The sequence below is a fragment of the Mesoplodon densirostris genome, chromosome X (genome assembly GCF_025265405.1).
Source record: "Mesoplodon densirostris isolate mMesDen1 chromosome X, mMesDen1 primary haplotype, whole genome shotgun sequence".
NCBI lineage: Eukaryota > Metazoa > Chordata > Mammalia > Artiodactyla > Ziphiidae > Mesoplodon > Mesoplodon densirostris.
The window spans coordinates 73,133,829-73,151,233 of NC_082681.1; the positions used below are offsets into that span (position 1 = coordinate 73,133,829).

The 17,405-nt window shown below is 38.2% G+C and overlaps 1 protein-coding gene across 2 annotated transcripts; it reads left to right on the top strand.

Annotated features, from left to right (window-relative positions):
* The first annotated feature begins 8,467 nt into the window (after positions 1-8,467).
* TAF9B (TATA-box binding protein associated factor 9b) lies at positions 8,468-16,540 on the top strand. Of its 2 annotated transcripts, XM_060087856.1 has the most exons (7): positions 8,468-8,531; positions 9,174-9,255; positions 9,848-9,984; positions 10,062-10,196; positions 10,985-11,060; positions 13,021-13,131; positions 14,517-16,540. In XM_060087856.1, the coding sequence occupies exons 1-7, from the start codon at positions 8,481-8,483 to the stop codon at positions 14,675-14,677; spliced, it is 753 nt and encodes a 250-aa protein (XP_059943839.1). In that variant the 5' UTR covers positions 8,468-8,480; the 3' UTR covers positions 14,678-16,540. The 2 variants fall into 2 exon arrangements, with proteins under 2 accessions (XP_059943839.1, XP_059943840.1); XM_060087857.1 differs by lacking the exon at positions 13,021-13,131.
* Positions 16,541-17,405: the final 865 nt, after the last annotated feature.

Consider the following 17,405-nt stretch of genomic DNA (forward strand, 5'->3'; position numbering starts at 1 on the left):
CATCAAATATTTAGAGAAGAGCTAACACCTATCCATCTCAAAGTCTTCCAAAATATAGGAGATGGAGGAACACACCCAAACTCATCCTACAATGCCACCATCACCCTGATACCAAAACCAAAAATGTCAAAAATAAAAGAAAACTACAGGCCAATATCACTGATGAACATAGATGCAAAAATCCTCAACAAAATACTCTCAAACAATCCAACAGCACATTAAAAGGATCATACACCATAATCAAGTGGGGTTTATCCCAGGAATGCAAGGATTCTTTAATATATGCAAATCAATCAACGTGATATACCATATTAACAAACTGAAGGAGAAAAACCATGTGATCATCTCAATAGATGCAGAAAAAGCTTTCGACAAAATTCAACACCCATTTATGATAAAAAACTCTCCAGAAAGTAGGTATAGGGGGAACTTACTCAACATAATAAAGGTCATATATGACAAAACCATAGCCAACATCGTTCTCAATGGTGAAAAACTGAAACCATTTCCTCTAAAATGAGGACAAGACAAGGGCGTCCACTCTCACCACTATTATTTAACATAGCTTTGGAAGTTTTAGCCACAGCAATCAGAGAAGAAAAAGAAATAAAAGGAATCCCAATCACAAAAGAACAACTAAAGCTGTCACTGTTTGCAGAGGACATGATACTATACATAGAGAATCCTTAACATGCTACCAGAAAACTACTAGAGCTAATCAATGAATTTGGTAAAGTAGCAGGATACACAATTAAAGCACAGAAATCTCTGGCATTCCTATACACTAATGATGAAAAATCTGAAAGAGAAATTAAGGAAACACTCCCATTTACCACTGCAACAAAAAGAATAAAATACCTAGGAATAAACCTACCTAAGAAGACAAAAGACCTGTATGCAGAAAATTATAAGACATCGATGAAAGAAATTAAAGATGATACAAACAGATGGAGAGTTATACAATGTTCTTGGACTGGAAGAATCAGTATTGTGGAAATGACTATACTACCCAAAGCAATCTACAGATTGAATGCAATCCCTATCAAACTACCAATGACATTTTTCACAGAACTAGAACAAAAAATTTCACAATTTGTATGGAAACACAAAAGACCCCAAAGAGCTAAAGCAATCTTGAGAAAGAAAAACGGAGCTCAAGGAATCAGGCTCCCTGACTTCAGACTACATTACAAAGCTACAGTAATCAAGACATTATACTACTGGCACATAAACAGAAATACAGATAGATGGAACAGGAGAGAAGGCCCAGACATAAACCCATACACATATGGTCACCTTATTTTTGATAAAGGTGGCAAGAATGTACAATGAATAAAAGACAGCTTCTTCAATAAGTGGCACTGAGAAAACTGGACAACTACATGTAAAAGAATGAAATTAGAACACTCCCTAACACGATACACAAAAATAAACTCAAGGGGCTTCCCTGGTGGTGCAGTGGTTGAGAGTCTGCCTGCTGATGCAGGGGACACGGGTTTGCGCCCCACCCTGGGAAGATCCCACATGCCGCGGAGTGGCGGGGCCCGTGAGCCATGGCTGCTCAGCCTGCACGTCTGGATCCTGTGCTCCACAACGGGAGAGGCCACAACAGTGAGAGGCCCATGTACCGCAAAAAAAATAATAAAAAAAGAATAATAAACTCAAAATGGATTAAAGAACTAAATGTAAGGCCAGACACTATAAAACTCTTAAGAGGAAAACATCGGCAGAACACTCTGTGACATAAATCACAGCAAGATCCTTTTTGAACCACCTCCTAGAGAAATGGAAATAAAAACAAAATAAACAAATGGGACCTACTGAAACTTAAAAGCTTTTGCACAGCAAAGGAAACCATACACAGGATGAAAAGACAACCCTCAGAATGGGAGAAAATGGTTGCAAATGAAGCCACTGACAAAGGATTAATCTCCAAAATTTACAAGCAGCTCATAGAGCTCAATATCAAAAAAACAAACAACCCAGTCCAAAAATGGACCTAAATAGACATTTCTCCAAAGAAGATATACAGATTGCCAACAAACACATGAAAGGATACTCAATATCACTAATGATTAAAGAAATGCAAATCAAAACTACAATGAGGTATCACCTCACACCAATCAGAATGGCCATCATCAAAAAATCTACAAACAATAAATGCTGGAGAGGGTGTGGAGAAAAGGGAACCCACTTGCACTGTTGGTGGGAATGTAAATTGATACAGCCACTATGGAAAACATTATGGAGGTTCCTTAAAAAACTAAAAATGGAAGTACCATACGACCCAGCAATATCACTACTGGGCATATACCCTGAGAAAACCATAATTCAAAAAGAGTCATGTACCAAAATGTTCACTGCAGCTCTATTTACAATAGCCAGGAAATAGAAACAACCTAAGTGTCCATCATCGGATGAATGGATAAAGAAGATGTGGCACATATATACAATGGAATATTACTCAGCCATAAAAAGAAATGAAGTTGAGTTATTTGTAGTGACATGGATGGACCTAGAGTCTGTCATACAGAGTGAAGTAAGTCAGAAAGAGAAAAATAATTACCATATGCTATCACATATATATGGAATCTAAGAAATAAAAAAGGTCATGAAGAACCTAGGGGTAAGATGGGAATAAAGACACAGACCTACTAGAGCATGGACTTGAGGATATGGGAAGGGGGAAGGGTAAGCTGTGACAAAGAAAGAGAGTGGCATAGACATATATACACTACCAAACGTAAAATAGATAGCTAGTGGGAAGCAGCCGCATAGCACAGGGAGATCAGCTCGGTGGTTTGTGAGCATCTAGAGGGGTGGGATAGGGAGGGTGGGATAGGGAGGGTGGGAGGGAGGGAGATGCAAGAGGGAAGAGATATGGGAACATATGTATATGTATAACTGATTCACTTTGTTATAAAGCAGAAACTAACACACCATTGTAAAGCAATTATACTCCAATAAAGATGTTAAAAAAGAGAGAAAAACAAATACCGTATGCTATCATATATATATATATATGGAATCTAAAAAAAAAAATGTTTCTGAAGAACCTAGGGGCAGCAAAGGATTAAAGACGCAGACATAGAGAATGGACTTGAGGACACGGGGAGAGGGAAGGGTAAGCTGGGACGAAGAAGAGAGTGGCACTGACATATATACACTACCAAATGTAAAGTCGAGAGCTAGTGGGAAGCAGCCACATAGCACAGGGAGATCAGCTCGGTGCTTTGTGACCACCTGGAGGGGTGGGATAGGGAGGGTGGGAGGGAGATGCAAGAGGGAGGGGATATGGGCATATATGTATATGTATAGCTGATTCACTGTGTTATACAGCAGAAACTAACACAAGATTGTAAGCAATTATAATCCAATAAAGTTGTTAAAATGAAAAAGAGACTCACTTCAGAGCTAAAGATACACACAGACTGTGTGTAAGGGGATGGAAAAAGCTATTCTGTGCAAATGGGAATAAAAAGAAAGGTGGGGTAGCAATACTCATGTTAGACAAAGTAGACTTTAAAACAAAGTCTGTAATAGAAGACAAAGAAGGCCACTATATAATGTAAAGGGATCAATGCAAGAAGAGGATACAACATTCATAAATATATGTACACCTAATATAGGAGCTCCTAAATATAAAGTTAAAATATAAATTTTAACAGACGTAAAGGGAGAAATTGACAACAATTCAATAATAGTAGAGGACGTTATCATCCTATTTACATCAATGGACAGACCATCCAGAAAGAAAGTCAGTAAGGAAACAGTGCCCTTAAATGACACAGTAGTCCATTTGGACTTAATAGATATCTACAGGACATTCCATCCAAAAACAGCAGAATACACATTCTTTTCAAGTGCACATGGAATGTTCAGTAGGAGAGATCATATGCTAGGCTATAAAACAATTCTTAACATATTTAAGAGGACAGAAATTATATCAAGTAACTTTTCCAACTACAGTGGTATGAAACTACAAATCAATTACAGGAGGAAAAGTGGGAAAGACAAACGTGTGAAGAGTAAACTACATGCTACTAAAAAAACAATTGGTCACTGAAGAAATAAGGAGAAAATCAGAGAATACCTTGAGACCAATGGAAATAAAAACACAACCTTCCAAAATCTGTGGGATGCAGCAAATCAGTTCTAAGAGGAAGTTTATAGCAATGCAGTCCTACCTCAATAAATAAGACAAATCTCAAATAAACAACCTAACCTACCATCTAAAGGAATTAGAAAAAGAAGAACAGAGTCCACAGTCAGCAGAAGGAACGAAATTATAAAGATCAGAGAGGAGATGAATAAAACAGAGACCAAAAAATAGAAAAGATCAATGAAACCAAGAGCCTGTTTTTTTGAAAAGATAAACAAAATTGATAAGCCATTAGCCAGGTTAATTTTCAAATACTATAAATAGTTTTATGCCAACAAATTGGACAATCTAAAGAAATGGATAACTACCTAGAAACATACAATCTTCCAAGACTGAGTAAAGAAGAAATGGATAATCTGAACAGATTAATTACTAGTATTGAAAATGAATCAGTAATCAAAAAACTCCCTACTAGGGGCTTCCCTGGTGGTGCAGTGGTTGAGAGTCCGCCTGCCGATGGAGGGGATACGGGTTCGTGCCCCAGTCCAGGAAGATCCCACATGCCGTGGAGCAGCTAGGCCCGTGAGCCATGGCCACTGAGCCTGCACGTCCAGAGCCTGTGCTCTGCAATGGGAGAGGCCACAACAGTGAGAGGCCCATGTACCGCAAAAAAAACAAAAAAAAAACAACACCCTACAAGCAAAAGTCCAGGACCAGACAGCTTCATGGGAATTCTACCAAATATATAAAGAATAGTTAATACCTATTCTTCTCAAACTATTCCAGAAATTGAAGAGGAGGGACCACTTCCAAATTTACTCTACTAGGCTACCTTTACTCTGATACCAAAACCAGACAATGACATTACATAAAAAGAAAATTACAGGGCCTCCCTGGTGGCGCAGTGGTTGAGAGTCCGCCTGCCGATGCAGGGGATACGGGTTCGTGCCCCGGTCTGGGAGGATCCCATATGCCGCGGAGCGGCTGGGCCCGTGAGCCATGGCCGCTGGGCCTGCGCGTCCGGAGCCTGTGCTCCGCAACGGGGGAGGCCACAACAGTGAGAGGCCCGCATACCGCAAAAAGAAAAAAAAAAAAAGAAAATTACAGGTCAATATCCCTAATGAACAAAGATGCAAAAATTCTGAACAGAATAGTAGCAAACAAATTCCACAATATATTAAAATAATCATACACCATGATCAAGTGGGATTTATTCCAGAGACGCAAAGATGGTGCAATATCCGCAAATCAATCAATGTGATACACCATATTAACAAAATGAAGGATAAAAATCACATAATCGTCTAAACAGATGCAGAAAAAGCATTTGACAAAATTCAACATCCATTCATGATAAAAAAACTCTCAACAAAGTTGGTGCAGAGGGAACATATCTCAACATAATAAAGGCCATTTATGACACACCCACAGCTTACATCATACTAAATGGTGAAAAACTGAAAGCTTTTCCTCTAAAATCAGGAACAAGACAAGGATGCCCTCTGTCGCCATTTCTATTTAACATAGTTATGGAAGTCCTAACCACAGTAACCAGACAAGAAAAAGAAATAAAATGCATCCAAATTAGAAGGGAAGAAGTAAAACTGTCACTATTTGCAGATGACATGATGACATGATACTATATATTGAAAACCCTAAAGTCTCCATCAAAAAAAAAAAGAAAAAGAAATGTTACCAGAAAGGCACCTGAGTTAAACAGGACTCTCTCATTTTTTTACTAAAATTTTAACTTATTTGGAATCCAACTTCAATTTCATGAGTTCAAATTACCTTTGTGCTTGAAAAAAATTTTTCCCTGAGAAAGAAAGATTTAATTTATGATGACATCTAACATGCTTCAGAATGTTAAAAAAGGATGGATATTTTAGACATGGACAGACTATATGATGAATGTGTAGAATCAAAGGGTCTAATTGACTGGCAAATAGCTGGTTTACCAAGACAAGCCTCTAGTACTAAGTGGATGGGCATTTTTTGGAGAACTGAGAACTAATTTCTACAAGTCTAAAAACCTGCTATTTCTAGTAAGTAATATTTAGGAGTATTCCATACTCAAACACTTTTTTTGAAAGGATATTTAGCTTGATGTCATCACACTGGACTGACACCAGGCATCAGTCTAATGTAGGCTTGATAAGAGCAGAGATGCCTATCAAAATGAATATTATGTTTGATCATATTCAGTTTTACCACTACATAAAAGAAGGATGTCCTACAGTCTGCAGGCAGTTCAGAGAAGTATTATTAGAAAAGAAACAAAGAGTAAAAATATCCTACTGTACTCTGGTGCCAAAAGGAACATTTCATTGTAATTTTTTAATTAAATATAGGCAATAGATAATAGCTGTTTAATTTGTTTTATTGTGTTTACATTCTCCTTCTTTAGTCTTACATTTATGTATATTAAAAATATACAATAATATGACCTAAAAAAGTTAAACAACCAAGAGTTGAAATAAATTGCTGTGACAGGACAGAAATATGAAAAATATGGTTAAAATTAATTAGTCCTATTAATTACTACTAATTGCCACTGTTAAGTAGTCCTATTGTTTTATTTAAATAGCACGTATGTAACAAAAAAGTAGATACTACAGAAAAACACAATTTTAAATGAACATCTATTTTCATATTTTTATATTACAGCAATAACACATGTATACAACTATTTATTACATCTTTTGGGTCTTTTCATCTAGTACAGCTGTGTCCCGGGTTGGCTCTCTAAAGGTTGGTCACCCCAACGGTACAGTACCATTTGGGTAGGGGAAAAAGATATAAAGAAGGTAATATTTGCAAATTAAATAGACAAGAAACTGGTAAACAGTGATGCCTTCTGCGAAAGACAAATGAGTGGCTGGAACAAGCCAGAGAGGCTTTGTCTTAGTTTTTAAATATATTTTAAAATATTCGTACCCTGCGTATATGCTACCTATTCCAAAATCATTATTAGTCTTACATAGAGGTTCCCCGCACTGAGCTGGGAAAGGCGCTTGCGTAGCGTGGGGATCAGTGTTCCCCCCGGAACCACAGTGTTAAGAACACGTGGGTCGTGGGGAGACCTGCTCAGAGTTCAAGATGGCTGTGTGTTGGACGGATTCAGACAGGCCCGATGAGGTAAGATGGTGGCCAAAACTGAAGGGCCCGCCAAGCCCCAGAAATCAGTTTGAATTTGTGTGTGTGTGAGGGAAGCCATTAGAGGGTTTTAAGGAAAGGAATGCAATTATTTGGTTTATGACTAAGAGATCTCTCCGGTTGTGTAAAAATGTGGGGGAGCACAATTTCGGGGTCCTCTTGCTGTATCCTTGGTAATTAGGGCTGTTAGCTTGGACCATTAGCATGGTAGCACTGGATGGAGATGCGGAGCCATGGACAGAGGTTTTGTGACTTTGGGAGGTCGCCCTGACAGGACTTGCTGCTAGACTGAAGTGTGGCTTGTCCGGGAAAGAGCATAACATGGCTGACGGCTCTTCCCGCGTGGGTGGTCAGAGTGCATTTCTTAGAAATGGAGGGCGTTGGTGGATTTGGAGGAGGAAGAAAGAGTTCTCTTTGGGACACTTAAAGCCAGAGACAGTTAACTGATGCATGTTTTTTGAAAGACCCTCAGGCTGTTCTGTGGAGAGTGGGAAGAAGGCATTTGGGGCTCCAGCGGCGAATCTTTCAGGCGGTCAAAGGCTTTGGCTTTGCATCAGTATGAAATGAGCAATTATGACAGGGCTTTGAGTCTGAGGAGAGCTGACCAAATGCCTGCTGGGTGGAGAGCAGACCATAGGGTAGAGTTGCCAGATTTAGCAAATAAAAATAGAGAGCACCCAGTTAAATTTGAATATCAGATCAACAATAAATCATTTCGTAGTGTAAGTATAGCCCATATAATATTTGGGATAAACTTATGCTAAAAACGTGATCATTGATCTGACATTCAAATTTAACTGGGCTTTCTGCATTTGACCAGGCAGCACTACCACAAAGGCAGGTGGAGGCAGGGACTCTGCACACATTCAGGGAGAGGGAAGGGAAGGGGCCAGGGTGGTTGCAGGGGACGTGAGGAGGGGCCCCAGAAAAGACAAGGGTGGCCCTGTTCGTGTACTTTTCCGGAGAAGAGCTCTGGGAAGGCGAACTTATCGGTCTTCCAAGCGTTGGCCGAGGGCTCTTCGGGGAAGGCTTCGGCGCCATGGGCTCCCCGCTAGCCCGGCTTCCCTCTGCCTCCGCGGAGCGGGCGGGCGGCCGGGAAGTGGCAGCCAGCGGAGCAAAAGGACCGGCGCGGTAATCCCGCCCTCCGCGCCCGCAGGGGTGGAGCCTGAGCTAGGAATCCGCGAGCAGTCATCTCTCCCCGGATGACGAGCAGCAGGATAACATGGAGTCGGGCAAGATGGCGCCTCCCAAGAACGCTCCGAGAGATGCCTTGGTGAGTGCAAAGGATGTGAGGCGGGGTGCGAAGCTGGACGCGACCGCAGCCGGGGACCTGAGAGGCGGGCCCGGGGGGAGGACCTGATGATGGGCTCGCGGGTCGACTTCAGCCATGCCAGGGCCGCCAGGAGCTGGAGATTCGAGTGCCCTGGACCCCGGGGCTCTCTCCCGCCACCCTGGCGGCCCAGCCGGAGGGAGGCTGGCGGCCCGCCGGATGCGCAGGCCGGCCGCCCGGCTTTGTCTCCTGGGCCTCGGGCCCGGGCCGCCTAGTCGTCCCGCCCCGTCTGCGAATCCTGGCTCGCGCCTCCCAGTGTTCTGATGCAAAGCTACCCCAGTCGCCACATCTGAAAATGACAACCAGCTGTAACCACCCCTACCTCGACTGGGAAAGCCAACCCGGGCCTTTTTCTTCTCTTTGCCCCCGCCCCCACCCCCACCCCCACCCCCGCCAAAAAAAAAAGTTTTCAGCAAAGAGATCAAGACGAGATTTGGTGTGAAACTGACACTCGCTTGGGAGGAAAAGGATGAATGGAACCCAGAGAAGGGGGAACCTTGTGTCATAAATATAATTACTACCTTCGGTCCAGTCTTGATTTCTATACCTAGATTATGCATCTAGCGTTTTTATTTGAATCCACAGGTGATGGCACAGATCCTGAAGGATATGGGAATTACGGAGTACGAACCAAGGGTTATAAATCAAATGTTGGAATTTGCTTTTCGTAAGTTAACAAAACCCCAAAATTGCCTAACTTGTGAATTTTAAAAATCGTTCATTGTAAGTACATTTTCAACCAAAATACTTTAACAGTTAATGTCATAACATGTCCTTATACACTTGTCCAAACCCACAAAGTGTAGAGTTCCGAGAGTGAACCATAATATAAACTACGGACTATTGGGGATTATGATTGGTCCGTGTAGGACTATCAATTGTAACAAACACACCACTTTGCAGGGAACATTGATAATAGAGGATGCTATGCATGTATGGCGTCAGGGAGTATATAGGAAATCTCTGTATATTCCCCTCAATTTTGCTGTGAACCTAAAACTGCTCTACAAAAATAAAGTCTTAAAAATATGTGAAGAAAAAAAGAACAATGTTATAGAATTCAGAAAGCAGTAAAAAGGAGCTCAGGCTAGGGAACAGTATATTGTGATATCTGTTTAAAATTGATCATATAGATAGGACAATTAGATATTAGAACCAAAATTCATAAACTTTCTGGAAATTAGTGAAACTTTTTAAGAAAACTGGCCATAAATATTAAGCTATTTTTATATGTTTAAAATAATGTTTTGTTCTTGAAGGATATGTGACTTCAATTCTGGATGATGCAAAAATTTATTCAAGCCATGCTAAGAAACCTAATGTTGATGCAGATGATGTGAGACTGGCAATCCAGTGTCGGGCTGACCAATCTTTTACCTCTCCTCCCCCGAGAGATGTGAGCAAAATTTTATTTGAAGTTCATTTTACTTATAATTTTTAATTGTAGTTCTAATAAGGATTTTTTTTTTTTAGTTTTTACTGGATATTGCAAGGCAGAAAAATCAAACCCCTTTACCACTGATTAAGCCATATGCAGGACCCAGACTGCCACCTGACAGATACTGCTTAACAGCTCCAAACTATAGGCTAAAGTCCTTAATTAAAAAGGTAAGAATTTTTAGTCATCTTAGCTTTTAAAAAGGGTAAGATGTGTTAGGGGTAAATAGTGCAAAAGGCTAAGATAATTTACTAGGATTTTTTAAAATTTAGTTCCTTGAAAATACTATGTCTGCAATTAGCTGCTATGTTAAAATATAGAATATATGATCCAAGATTTTTAGGGCTAAAAGGAACTTTATTGTTCATCTAACTCATCAGGAAAGTGAGCCCGAACTCATCTATGAAGTTAGTATCAAAGTTAAGACTGATTCCCAGGTCTCATAACTCCCAATCTTTACACTATACCATAACAGAGTAAATGATATACCATCAGGCATTGGACTTGCTTTCTGAAATATGACCTAAGGCTCTCCCACCACTGAGAAAGTTCTCCCCACAGTGGGCTACCTCTGTACCTCTGAAATTCCACTATAAGGAAGTTTCTTACTGGGTTAAGATATTGACTAGTTAAGATTAAAAAATCATGTTAGCTGTTATCCCCAAATAACACTCTACCTCAAACTTTAAAACTATATAGAATTATATATTTAATATATATATTCTTATCCATGTTTATATAGATATGTATTGTTTGTATTATATGTGTGTGTATATATATAGATATTTGTGAAAACCCTAGTTTAAATGTTGCATTAGAACACTGAACAGAAACAGGACATTCTTGCCATCAATTATCTATTAATAATTCACATCAGCAATCCTAATTTCATTTCCTGGTAAGTTTAGGTGTCAAGTTTGAACAACGTTAAAACTAATTTGTTTTTTAAATCCCCTAGGGACCTAACCAAGGAAGACTAGTTCCACGGTTAAGTGTTGGTGCTGTTAGTAGCAGACCTACCACTCCTACTATAGGTAAGTACGAGAGGGAAATGGCTTTTCTGGCTGGTAAAGAAGTGCCTCAGCACTTGATTTTGAACTGTAATCCAAGTAAAAAGGTGACTCAGAAATTCCAATATGTGTTGCCATTAATACATTTACTCGTCCTCTAGTAAAGCTGTAAACATATATTTTATCAGATTTCAAAATGAGAAAGCGACAAGGAATATCTGATCCCAAATGAGTTTAGAATTGGGCATTACCCAACATTGTTGCCGGTATTAACTATGGTAACAAAAACAGAAGTTTAAGCAGTGTTCTTTCTGGGTTTTATACAAATAAAGTTGCCAAACTCACTCAAAGCAGTAGCCTACTTATTATCAGAAATTAAATTTGAGTAAATTGGCAAGAGGTGCAATCAAAAGAAGTAAGTTTAAAGTATACGAAAAGCTTAAGACTATCAAAGAAAATCATTTTTAATATAACCTTTTCAAAAGTAGTACTGATTATCCTGTATTGGTCAGTGAGCACCCCTTCAGACTGTTTCCTGTGTCCTTTGTGACAGGTCTCCATCATTCTTTGAGCATTTCTTGCTTCCTGGCACAAGATGTTCCAAGCTCATCTTATATTTTCCTTACCCCAGTCCTAGAATCAGCCATTTCTCCAAAGAGCCCTGGTTCCTCTTAGTGGAGAATGGCATTTAGAAACCATAATGTCATTGTTGCTTAGATAATAAAGAACACATAAATAATGGATTTAGATTTCCTGATTTTTTTGTCCTACGTTCCTGCTGGATTTCTTTCATAGTCAGTCTTTTCAGAAAAAAAAATCCCCATCTCTTTGACCAGTATTGATTTCTTAGCTCTTATAACTTGAGTACTATAGATGTCATATAGCTCTAGTGTAAGCAGCATTTGATTTTTGAGATGTGTAGACAACCTCTTCATATTTTCAGGGTGTGAATTCACATTTCAGCATTTTAAAACCAGACTGGTATAGTATTAATTGTACACTTCTAATTATATGCATGTGACCTTTGTAGACAGGAGTTTACATATATAATTTGTGTAACTTTTTGATCATATACTGTTTATCTGTGGGTTCATATCTCTTAAGTGAATACCAACTTTTTAAAAACTCTAGGCTGTGTTAATCAGTTACATGTGTTGGCAAGTTAACCAATTTTAGTTATCAGTTGTGATTTTTATTCCTAGTTAGACATTTGTTGTACATGTTTTAGAGATTTTTAAGTCTAGAGTGAGGGAGCTGCTAAAAACTACTATTAAAGATGCAAGTTTTAAACTTTAAAAAAATTTTAAATGAGTTTCATAAAGCATAAGTTCAATTTTAAAACCTAAACTCCATACCTACATAAATGTTAACAGTTTCCTTATGGTAATGGACAAGAAAACATCCACCTACTGTGAATTTTCTTGACAAAATAAAATACTTATATTGCTTCATTAAGCTTCACCAAATTCTTTGGACCACTCCTTAATACATGGAAAACTTACCTAAAGATGGAGATATGTTAGGCTTCTGTTAGATGCATGTTGATTTAGCTTCATGGGCATAGTAGTCACCTCCTAATTCCTAGCAAGTGACAGAGATTAAAAGTGCCACATAAGGTAATTAATAGAAAACTTGGGTCTTTAATTCTGTTTATTTAAATGTTCAACTTCATGACTTCATGTAGCTAAAATTCAGTGCCAGATGCTATGTGAAGAGTTTTACATGGATTATTTTAATTCTCACAAGAATCCTATGAAACAGGTATTGTTATCCCCATTTGATAGATGAGAAAAGCACAAAAAGTTTAAATAACTTGCCCAAGGTCACTCAGCTAGTAGGTGATAAAGCCTGGATTCAAACTCAAGCAGATCTTTCATTAATTCCCTGTGCTTTGAAGGTAGTTTCTGGTAAGCTAAAGGAGAGCAGAAATTGAACCTGTATAATAAGTCACCTAACTAACATGGTCTGTTAATTACAACTACAGCAACCCCACAAACAGTGTCTGTCCCAAATAAAGTTGCACCTCCAGTGTCAGTGACAAGCCAAAGATTTACGGTGCAGATTCCACCTTCTCAGTCCACACCTGTCAAACCAGGTAACATGATGGGCAGGGCATGGGGGATTGAAAGTGGTTCTTTTAAAATATTTTTCTGAATTTTAAAATTTGTGAATGATTCATGATAACAGAACAGTTTGTATTCCTATATCAATAATTAAATTGTTTTAATATCATAACAGGAAGGCGGCCGTAATGCTGCAAATCTGGGTTATTCAGAGGGGGTCTATAAACCCACTAAAATTGTATGAAATTTTACATATATGTAACATTTTGGGGGGAAGGGAGAGATTTCAACATGATCATCAGAGTCTCAAAGAACCCTGTGAACTAAAATAAGTTATGGTCTACAAATCTCAGGCAAAATCACTTAGGGTTAAAGCTCAAGAAAATAATGCAACTTAGTATATATCCAATGAAAACTGTACTTTCATTCACTTCATGGAAGTATATGTAGAAAGTTAGAATAATATAAGTAGAATTCTGTTATAACGTAGTTTATTCATGAATATGTTTAGATTTCACATCTTCTGAAACCTAACCGTACACCATAATATTGGTCTGTAAGGAAGCATGATTCCTGACCTTGAACATGTGCCTTTAGTATGTTCCATGATGAATCCAGTGCACTGCTTCCCATGACTGAGAACTAATTGAAATTTTAAGTAAATTAAAAAGAAAAAACTAACAGAACTTCTTTAACCTTATACTAGATACTAATTTAAGTACTTTAAAGCATTAAAAAATGTAATTTAACTCTTAATGCAGTATAATTATGTTTCTTCTATGATAGTTTTACTTCATGCTATTGAAATTGTTATTAAAATTACATTCAGCTTTGTTGAATACTTTTTACTCTTAGAAGCATTATACTTTGTGTACTCTTGCTTTATGTCTCATTTTTAATTGAACATTAAGGGAATGTAGTATTTTAATCATAACTCTTTATCTAGAGGCCTGTTGCCATTTTTGTGATTTATGAAATTTCTGTCGCCAAAAAAGGCAGGATTATGTTTTTTCCTTCCAGATTGAGTTGGTATAGTGTATTCTTGGCTGTCAAAATACTCATAGCTTTGGGACTTTGAAATGGTAAATATTCATGATGTGTGAAAAAGCATATACATAACTGTATGATCTTAATTACATAAAAATGGATGCTTAGATATGTAGATACACAAATGAGACCTAGAAGGACACATCAAACAGTAAACTGCTTGTGATTATGAATGACTTTGTTTTTTGCTTCTTGTGTTTTTTGGTTTCCTATTATGCACATGTTAACTTTTAAGAAATAAATTTTTTAAAAACCTTAAAAAAAGAAATTATTATTAGTATTACATTTCAGCTTTGTTGAATACTTTTTACCATATGTTTCTGATTCTGTGTAGTTCATAGTTTGGGGGTGTTTTCTCCTCTGTTTACAGTTCCCGCAACAACTGCAGTTCAAAATGTTCTACTTAATCCTTCAATGATTGGGCCCAAAAATATTCTTATTACCACCAACATGGTTTCATCACAGAACACGGCCAATGAATCAAACCCATTGAAGAGAAAACATGAAGATGATGACATTGATACTGTGTAAAGAATATAGTGTAGTCTCTATGCATTTCAAACGTGTAGTTGGTTTTGAGCCCAGTATACCAAACTAGAACATTCTTGATCGAAAACTTAAATGTAGCTGCAATATCTTTCACCTTAAAGTGTTATATTTATTTCTTAAGGGTACCAATGTTTTTTCATTAGGCTTCAAGTATAAAAAGTTAAGTGCTTGTTTTTTAATGGTTTCATTAATGTTGAGTCCTGCTATGGTAATTCTATTTTTGGAAGCAGTTTTCTGCAATGTATCTGACAGCAACACTTAAGTTTCACTTTCTACAGCCTGATCAGTGGACTAATCTTTAACAGCATAATTTCTAATCTATATTTAAATACTTCTTTTGTAAGATAAAATAGTCACTTTTATTGTCACCAACTTTTTTGACCAGATCTCTCAATTTAGCAAATAACTTTGGAGAGGTTGGATTTAGAGGGATTCTAAATCCATTGTGAATATATTTAAGCTGTTTCTTGATGTTCCCTAACCTCCCACCTCAGCCCCGTTTCTAGATCCCATTCATTTTCTGCACCACCTCCTCCCCACAGGCTTAGGTTTCTCCCTATTGCTCTTAAATTTAAAAGGCCAAAACTGGAACTTTAGGAATATAATTCCTGATAATACAGCTCAGTGTCATTTTCATATTTTTAAAACCTGCTTTACATGCATGATGGTCTAGGGTTCACTTTAACCAGAAGGTTTGCATTTGCTGTTTTTCTCTCCATACCAGAGCAGTTGGGTTTTATCCCTTGCCTTTTATGCCCACTGAGCATTACTCTGCTTTTGACAGGTAGTTTGGGATCAGTTACATTCAGTTTCAGTCATATTCCAAGTTGATAACTCCACCATATTTCACAGTTTGAAATTTAACACGAAAGATGCTATAGCTTAAAATCTGCCTTGATAAGTATACTTACACTGGACCTAGGCAAAACCACTGAAGAGCAAGTGTTTTCTTCCTTTTTACCATACATATATATGATTTGATCACTACTGCTTGAACCCCCCTATTGGTATAATTCAGATTTTTCCAGCTTATTGCTGAGGATGTCACACATAAGATGGGATCAAACCTGAAAGTTTTGTAATGGTTTTCCTTCCTCTAGAAGGCCAACACAAACAAATTAGTGTGATGTGACTTGCGTTTAGGTGCACTCTGCATAGGCTTCCCAGTAATGTTGCTAAACACCTTTCCCTATTTTCCATTTATACACATCTAAACATCTTATTGAGAAAGACTGCAAAGCTTTCAAAAATATAAACAGGCTTGTGTTGTTTTTGTTTAAGTAAGTTTGACATATTCAACATAGGAATACTTTTGCAGAATTTCTAAAACAAATTTTTATATCATAATTTAGAACTTATAGCCAAGGATCCTCAAAACTTAAAACACAAGTAAGTTTCATCTTAGGATGGTGCTTGATACAGCAAAGAGAAATAGTCCAGTAACAGGGAAGAAATATCTCATCAAAACTGTGATTCAGTGTTTTTGGATATTAGGAAAAGGTGATACCAGACTTATAAAAATAGATCTGATCATCATAGGAGAGAAATGTTCATTATATAGCATAGGATGTCATTACTTGAATGTTCTCAGGGAGGCATGTCAAAAGGCCTAGGTTCTAGTCCTGGCTCCATCGCTAACCAACTGTGTGACCTTACTTCACCCATGAGCCTTGTTCTCCTCACTAGTAATAGGAAAATAACACCAACCCTGCCTACCTCACAGGGATGTTGTGAGGGTTTAATTGGTATATGTGAAAGTTCTTTCAAAATTGTAAAAATGCTATATAACTCTAAGGAATTGTTAACGTATTTGTTCCAAGATTATTAATAAAAAATTGAACTTACTGTATTTCTCACTTTTGATTTAAGGGATTCAAAGAGGATGAACAAGACCCAGTAATTCTGAGGTCCAAGAAGCAATCAAGATTTGCTTAATGGATGATTATAAATTAGGGAATTGCTTGCTTTTATTTGGAATCAGCATGTGACTCATCATAATGAAGCAAAATAAATATGAAAGGATATGGGTTTAAATCTGTTAACATAACATACTCTGTCTTTAGTGGGAATTTATACATATAATTGAGGTTGCAATCTGAGTGTTCATTCTCTTAGCCAGCCAGTGGGTGGTTTGCCCTTTCAGATGAAGACTGCTTTATCTTGCAGATCTCCCTTTCCTAATTACATCCACCCATTCTAGCATCAAGAGTGACTTAAGGGACTTCCCTGGTGGCGCAGTGGCTAAGAATCTGCCTACCAATGCAGGGGACACGGGTTCGAGCCCTGGTGCGGGAAGATGCCACATGCTGCGGAGCAACTAAGCCCATGCGCCACAACTGCTGAGCCTGTGTTCTACAGCCCGGGAGGCACAACTACTGAGCCCACGTGCTGCAACTACTGAAGCCCATGTACCTAGAGCCTGTGCTCCACAACAAGAGAAGCCACTGCAATGAGAAGCCCACGCACTGCAACGAGGAGTAGCCCCCGCTCACTGCAACTAGAGAAAGCCCACAGGCAGCAATGAAGACCCAACGCAGCCAAAATTTAATTAATTAATTTTTTTAAAAAAAGAATGACTTAAGGCAGCTCTTGTCCTCCGGCTTCTAGGTGGAATTTTTTTAAAAAGATGTACTGATAGTAAATGAGGTGAGGACACTGTCGTCCCAAGTTCTTCCTTCTACAAGTAGGAAACAAGTGTCTTTGATCTGAG